The sequence below is a fragment of the Austrofundulus limnaeus genome, unplaced genomic scaffold, assembly GCF_001266775.1.
Source record: "Austrofundulus limnaeus strain Quisiro unplaced genomic scaffold, Austrofundulus_limnaeus-1.0 Scaffold10, whole genome shotgun sequence".
NCBI lineage: Eukaryota > Metazoa > Chordata > Actinopteri > Cyprinodontiformes > Rivulidae > Austrofundulus > Austrofundulus limnaeus.
The window spans coordinates 23019-31387 of record NW_013952412.1 but is presented as its reverse complement, the minus strand read 5'-3'; the positions used below and the strand labels follow the sequence as shown (position 1 = coordinate 31387).

The 8369-nt window shown below is 38.7% G+C and overlaps 1 protein-coding gene across 4 annotated transcripts in view; it reads right to left on the bottom strand.

Annotated features, from left to right (window-relative positions):
* Nucleotides 1-8369, bottom strand: part of tp73 (tumor protein p73) — a 27714-nt gene that overhangs the window by 12210 nt on the left and 7135 nt on the right. For 2 of the 4 annotated variants that reach the window (XM_014001649.1, XM_014001648.1), the window contains exon 4: nt 3668-3916. In XM_014001649.1, the coding sequence (XP_013857103.1) occupies nt 3668-3916 (249 nt within the window). Of the gene's footprint in view, nt 1-3667; nt 3917-4743; nt 4977-7844; nt 8039-8369 lie in introns of those variants that run through there. The other 2 variants (XM_014001651.1, XM_014001650.1) reach the window with 2 other exon arrangements.

Sequence of the window (8369 nt, the reverse complement as noted above, 5' to 3'; positions counted from 1 at the left end):
CACACACACACACTGAGTATGGGTTTATGGAAAGAGCTCTTATAATTTGACAATGCTGAGGTGTTAGATCTCATTTCCAGTCGTGGTGACGCTTGTCTGCATCCAAGCCGAGGCATCATCTTTAAGAGGAGAGCGATGCACTTTCAGAGCTATTATTGCTAATGTGTTGTGTCTTGACTAGACATGGGCGGATTACCAGACCAGCTTAACATGGGCTTGGATGGGCTTACTGYATATGGAAACATTATGAAAGACATGGGGAACAAAAGGATCGGTTCTTCTGTTCACTGCTCAATACYACTTGAATGATGACTCACATGTGGACTGACATGGGAACCCCTTTTATGAAGCCCCAAATCAAAGCTGTMGTCAGCTCTGCAGTTTAGATTTAAAAAGTAGGATTTATAGTGCCTGTGACAGGCATAATCTTCAAATACAAAAAGTCAAAGAAAACATCTTTATATTTAAGAAAGTTGGAATAATACACACGATATAACCCATTTTGTCCCATAACTGACRTATTTTCTTTTGAACTTGGCTCTGCCAAAGTGAAACAGGAAGTGACCTCAAAGGGGAACGCTTTAACAAAGAAAACTCTCTTGTCTTTGTTAATTGAAACAATATTATCTGAACTCTGACTCTTCTTCATCTCTCTCTGATAGTGACTCAAAATAATTTGAAGAAACATCAGATTCTTCTTTTCACTCTGGGTTGTTGGCTGTTTTAGCAACACTCTGTTCACATGCAGACATTCCCCTTTGTCATCACTTCCTGTTACTTCACAGGCAAATGTCTCAACAACTGTTCATCTCAGCTGCATGAAATTTATTTTGCAATATTTTATCAATGTCCTCTTTCTCAAAATGCATTCAGACGTATTACAAAAAATTGGCATCACAGGCACTTTAATGGTAATAGCTTGATGCAAAAGGGAGTCAACTTCTTATAAGCTCCAAAAACAAAGCATGCCACCCACTCATATTAGGAGGGAGAAGGGTGGGAAACGAAGTCTGTAAGCAGGTGATTATTATCATAATGCCCCTAGTGGCATTCCTCACTGCCTGAGGCTACAAGGAATGAGCATAAAACTACAAGGCAAGAGACCACAGTCAAACAAGGTGACCCATCATCTGCAAAAAAACACTTATTTTAACTATGATCTGCTTAAAACTATTTTTAAAAACAAATTTGACACGAGTCTTGTGCATAAATATTTAGCCTCACACACACGTGCATGCACACAAATTCTTAAGCAAAGTGTTAATCCTGGGGAATTCCCTTCTACTAGTAGAAACATTTCTTAACCATAATCCTTTTTTCTTTACAGCTCTCCATTTATAAAAACATATGTAAGCTTTTGTGTTTTTATGCCTGAATATATCAAATATATGCAGCCATTTTTTATTTTTCATATAAATCCTAGCAGAAATTATTTAAAATGATGAACATTGATTACTCATACTGAGTTACTTAAAGTTATTTATTCTTTTACAAATGATAAACGTAACTTTTCCCACAACATAAAAGGTCAATGTATCATTTTGTTTAAACTAACCAATGTATTTRGGTCACTTAGATGAAACAGGTTTTATTTTATCTTAGCTCTCCTTGGCAGCAGAAGCAGATTACTTCATATCATTTTCTGCTGTGYTATCATCTAAACCTGAAGCCATTTGGCAAACACACCTTTAGAAACTAAACCAGCCAACAAAAATAAACAAAAACAGTTTTGACATTAATTGGTTAGACAGGTAAAGGTTGTTTTTCTTCTTTTCCTGAAACTGTCCTTTTTCTAAACAAAGTCAACATGTATGATCTGTTGGAGGGTTCCCTATAATGGAAATGAAATAAAGGCTTTTCCAAACTGCACATGAGTTGGATATCAGGAAACATAAAGCTTACCGTATTTATTCATGTATAATATGATCTCAAGTATAATACGATCATCATTTTTTGAGCTTACAAAGCGTAAAAATCTAATTAAAAATAACCTGTGTATAACACTATCTCCCCACTTCATGAATGATTTTTAGGGTTAAAATTCTAGTATTATACATGAATAAATACAGTAGAGCAATAGCAGAAACTCAAGAAGCAAAAACAAATGGGTTCAAATACATTTGTCGTTTACTGGTTAAATTCCTTCAAAACTTCAGGTAAATTGATCAAATGTGATTTGAACAAAGAAATCATTACTCACACATGTATTATAAAAATAACAAAACGAACAGGCTAAGAACATTTTAAAACATCYAAACAAAAAGCTTTAAAAAAAACTTGCTCACTCCTGAACAGAGCAAGCAATTAGAAAGTTCACATTCAGCTACCTCAAAGGTGACATCAGCCTTTTTTAAAACTATATAAGCAGTGTATTGTTGTTTTTCTAAATGTTTTTCCTGCTTTAATTATAGTCGTCTGTGGCTTTCATTACAAGGCTCCAGGAAAATGAATATCTTCAGTTTTTTTCTCACCTGTGTTTCTCTACTGCAAATGTTTCAACTCAAATCAAAAAATTTAATGAACTCTAAGAAATAATTTTTAAATAAATTCTGAGCGTATTTTTGTATTTTTTACCTGTAACCAACATAATGCGAGGAATACAAACTTGTTTCATTGTGTAATTATTCATTTTTTGATGATGTTTACTGTGTTGTGTTTAAATGATGTGACGTGATTGGAGAAAGATCCATGGTCAGCGGGTTTAASGGAGACAAAAGAGATTATCCACATATTTTAGGGGAGGCTGAGGGGAAACTAAAGACGCCAGAGGTGACAGCCATGAGTGTGTGCTAAGACTGGGGGGGAAAGAAAAAGACAGAGAAAGAAAAGCAGCAGGTCAAAGACCACCGCTCTAATGTCCAGAGGGGGATCGTCTTACATCACTGAGGACTGAGTAAAGAAGCTCATCACGCATGGTTACTTCAAGCCAACACAGCCCCTGAGGACTTCAGTCCTACACACACACACACACAAACACACACACACACAGAGTGAAGGAAGTGCAGTTTGTCTCTCGTTTCTCTTGTTTCAGGGAGGTCAACTGTGTGACAGTCGGAGGTGACACCTTTCCAGCAGGAGCCTTCTCATTGGGTCATGACAAATTACACAGCTCCCGTTTCACCTGTTTCTCAACACCATCACATCACAYGGTAGTTGTTTATGCTTGGTACGTAAATGTCCATATCCAGGTTTATCAGAGTGGTAATATCTTTATCACTATACTCATWTTTCCTAACTAACTCTATCAAATTTAAAATCTGTAAGCATGTGCGATGGGGTCCTTTATCAACATGTGTTCATGATGCAAATCCCAAAAGTTGCAGTTTGGTGGTAGCATTATCCCCTAAAGTAATCCATTGCACAAATCGACTAATAGACACCCAGGATAAAATATTTCCAAAAGTCCAGAGCATCTTTTTAATCTGGGCTGCATTCATCGAGCAGATTTCAAAGAGTCAAGACAAGATAAATCACCAAATCCTGCTTTACTTTCTCCTGCACACGACGAGTCTGCACATGTGCTGACTTGAGTGAGTGAGCGTGTGAGAATGGGTGTCTCTGAATATTTATGAGTGTGTGAGATGTACAGAAAGAAAGCACATGTGTGCACAGGCAAAGTGGCGCAGCATCAAGGCCACAAAAAGTGTGTGTGTGTGTTTGTACTCACAGTCCATGTGGCTGATTTGGCGGTGCTGGACTGCTGGAAGGACACCTGGAAGGCGTGAGGCCCAGGGTAGTCGGTGTTGGAGGGGATGGCYGGTGCGGGAGACAGGCCCTCAAAAGTGGAGTTGGGCTGGGAGTAAGGCGAGGGGGTGGGCACGGCCGACGAAGAGGTGTTCTCGGAGCTGTAGGGGCTGGCGGACGTCGCGCGGCTCCCCAGGCTGTCCATGCTGCTGCTCAGCAAGTTGTACTGGGACTGGGGAGACACAAAGAGGGAAGCGACTGAAACAGGCGAAAAAGGGAGGGCGCAGAAAGACAAGAGGGAGGACACAGGTGGAGGTGTCAGAGACACAGGGGTTTGGAGGCTTAAGGAAGGTCGGGTTACAATAGAAACAGAGATTTGTGTGAACTAGGTGTGTGATGATGCATGTGCAACCTTCTAGGTAGGTGTCCATGTACGGTTCAGGGCCCTATTTTTGTACGACATGAAAAATCACAACCATCCCAACGCTTCAACTTYGGTTAGGTGAGTGGCAGTTACAGTGAGATCCCCACTGTTTTGCTGGAGGCTATTTGAGGCAGGTTGTAAAACACGGACATAATATGTGGTGTTACTAATTACCTGCCATTTCCCATTTTTCCTCTCTGAAGTGTTAAAGAAGTTTTGATGTAGTGTGGTGTCCTTGATGATACACCAGTAACAGTTGATGCTTTCYTTTAGGTCGATACACCGCTGAACTCAAACTCAAAAGCCACAGTAGAAGAAAAACAATTTCTGGTAACCTGTTGCATCATGTAAAAAAACATGTAATTTTTTTAAACCTGCTGAGGACTAGCTTTCTACTTTGTCCATCATTCAGTGATTAAAGTAAACTTTCAAGACCGACACAAAAGACAAGGCTAAACAAAACCCCMAAAATAATATAGGTTAATAATCAATGGCTACATGAGAAACCATTAATTCTGCTACATGTGTTTTGCATGAGATAAGGATTTCTGCTGCTTGAAGTTTCAACCTGATAACGCCACGGCATTACACAAGCAAACCATAACTTAATGAGTAGACAAAATCAAAATCTTTACCTTCTTTTTCACGTAGTACATCCTCTACTGCACGGGTCTCATTTGTCAGATCTTCAGTCAGTCAAACATCCAAACACAACAAAGCAAAGAGAGTGCCGGAGCATAGCCTAACTACAGGACTTCTCAAGCCAGGTGTGCATCAGTGGACATATTGTGCCGCACACTCACAGACACATGTGCTTCTAGGACAGGAAAAAAGGTGAGGACTGGTGTGGTGAGAGAGAGAGAGAGAGAGAGAGAGAGAGAGAGAAACAAGAGACTGAGAAGAAGGGGAGAGAAGCAGTGAGGGAAAGAGGGATGGGAACCCAAAAAATGGTACGGCATTCTAATTATGGCATGCCCGGACATAGACAGCAATGCCGGGGTGCATGTACACACAYGCTCCAAAACACCTCGTGAAGGCCTACACTAAGTCAACAATGTCTGGTCTGACACAGAGAAAGCACGATGAAGTGAAAGAGAAAAAAGAAAGAAGGAAGGAAATGCATGAAAGAACTATAGTTCGAAGGTCAAATCCTCCGTCTGTCCTGCATTGTTTATCAATAAAACTTTAAATACCCAGTGCAGTGTCAATATTCTTAGAAACGTAAAGTAAAAAAATGTCATAATCCTGAGCATGAAAATCAGATACAGAAAGTTTTATTAAAATAAGATTTTATTTTTGGGTGTTTTAGGCCTAAACTGAGGAATTCATTTTTTAACACCGCTTAAGAGCTGCAAGTGCAATAAGCTGTATGACTGTATATTTATTTCTTATTATTCTCTTTATCCTGACATCCTAAGGGAACACCTAATTACCACTGTACTTGTTACAATGACAATAAAGATATTATGATTTTGAAGCATTAATAAGTAAATTGTGCCATTTGGAAATGATAAATTTCATTGTTTAACTTGATTTAACAAGAGGTTATTTTAGTACTTTTTTATAAACTTTGAAKGCTGTTTTTCTTCTAGCAAAATTGAAGTTAGTTTATTACCCTTGCATATATATCTTAGACTACTTTACAGAGTAATTATAACACATAAGTACAACATAAAGTATTTGTAAATGACCCCAAAATGATTTAAGTATTCTGTACTTTTCATAAAAAGTTACTTTATGAAGAAATGAGAATATTAGTGGTTTCCATTAGTTCTACGTGTTTCTGAAGCTGCATTTATAAGGTGCCAAATGCTGACATATAGTAAAATCGTAGTTTCTAGGAAAGTACAACTTCAGCATTTTGATGACTGAGCTCATCCAACTTTTTTCCCAAGTTTTTCACTATTTCTCAGACAATGTGTTAAAGATTCAAGATATCTCCTACAGTCAATAAAGATAGAAGTTACATTTAAAATAACTGAAAGTTCARTTGTGTTAAAAAGTCTGATTTTAACCCCCCCACCCCTCACACTTATTTAAAATCATTAATCCAGTGATATCAYAAATTAATTCTGTTCATAGACAGAACAAATCAGCTAAACCTCTAGAATTTTTAGGTTATCATATCAGAAAAGAGTTCTATGCTATTTTCCTTATAAATCTAAAAGTTTGAATACTTKTTTCTATAGTGGTCTTTTTAGATARTAAGTTGGTGAAGAACAGAAAACAAAACATTGACAGAAAACATACAAGAGATCTGTTTTGTTTTTATTTACTTGAAATTGAAGATGATGGAATGAACCAAGTTTCTTTAAAGGAAAAAAAACTGCAGAACTTTTTTTTTTCAGCAGATGAATACAAACTACCGAGGTTAAATAAGAATACACAAGATCCATACATTGACAAACTCTGGCATGTGCAGCACGGCACATCAACTCTTCAGGTTCAGAGAAGTTAATACCTAACAGCTGATCAATAGTTCAGTTTTTTGGCAAGAATATAACAGTCACTGAAAAAAAAAATGCTTAATCTACGCCCTGTGCATTCTGATCTTCATGTTTTTATGAAAACTATAAAAAAAAATAGTAAAGTCCCTCCATTATCTTTTTGTTTACTACTCTGGAAATCATGACTCCATTATCAGAGAGGCTTTTTAAGCACAAAAGAGTCCCAGGTGTATGTATGAACAACAGAAAACATTTCACACACACACACACACACACACACACACACACACTGGTGCACACATGCACTCACAGGTGTGCTTGGTCTTAAAACCTGAACTGAATCCACAACAAGTCAAAACAGAGCTAAAGCCTCCTCTGCCACTGTGTGAGCGTCTTTCTGTGGATGTACGTGTTCCCCATCCCAGCGTCATGTGATGTCCCCTGTGGGCAGTCATCCTGGTAGCTGCCACTCAAAAGCCAGGCTTAAAGGCTCACAACACTGAGAGGGGCCAATAAGCCTGCACAGAAACCTTCACTTGTCGAGATGAATAACGAATAATAGGCTGAGGATAAAAGTGCCATCGCTTGTTTTTACAGCCACTTATTACTTCACACTCTGTAATCATTTCGAGCAGCGCGGCCACTTTTAACACAATTAGCAGTGTAAAGTCCCATTTTGTCATGTGGCTCTGTTGGCTTGAGAACATATAAATAAAGATGAACTGCATACATAAATGAACTGTCTATGAGATTAGATGTGTAAATTGTTTTTATTAAAAGGAGGTAGTGATGGGCAGGGGAGGGCAAAGGAGGAGTTATGTGCAACAAGGTTGCCCCCTGTTGGAAATATTCAAAAAAGTTCAAGAAGAGGACAGACCATCAACTCTAAGGATCAACGTTCTTGATTTATGAATTATTCGTACAAACCCAAAAAGTTGTAAAATTGTGTAAAACGTAAATAAAAACTAAATGCAGCAATAATAATAATAATTTGCGTTTCAGTCAAAGAAAATGGAAGTGAGGGAAATCAGTCTAAACAGCACACCATCCCTTCTGCATCGCCATCCACATGTCTACAATGAAACTACTTGTTATTGTAAAAAGAACAATTCAAYCCGTCATAAACATTATTGCACCTATCCATCAGAGTGCTGAGTCAAACTCAAATTCTTTTCTTCAGCCTTTTGAGAACAGAAACTTTGATGCCAGAACTCYGCAACCAAAAACTTAGAAGGGAAAAAAAATCAATGCCACAAATATTGCAAGACTCTTAATCTGTGCCCACTTACCACATCACACAGCATCTCAGGGCTCCTGGAAAACAAACCGTGATTCTACAACGCGCTGCACCTCGGCTCACTCAGGACTCGGAGGTCAAAGTGTGACAGTAACAGCAGAGTCGTGCACAGCCAGGTGGCCTCTCTGTGGAGCGGGACATGATGGAGGATGATGAGAGAGATGCTCGGCCTCTCTTCTCCTCCACTTGTTTCCCTTGCCTGACTTGGCCTTTCTCCACTTGCCTTGCATCTAACAACAAACGCTGGCGCCACCTCCTTCTTTTCCTTTCATGACTATTCATTAACAGCCCCGGCAGGCCCGGGCTTGCCCATTTAAAGATGACATCGGACCAATATTCAAGATTGGAAGGGCACAAAACTGAGGTGTGGTAGGAGTTATAACATTTCGGAGATGTAGTATGGAGAAGTTACAAGATGAGCCTTGTTCAAGAATGCACCACGTGTCGCAAAAAAAAGTTTATGATTTGTCCAGTGAATCTGAAGTGCATTCACCTGCACGCTTATGTTTGATAAAGC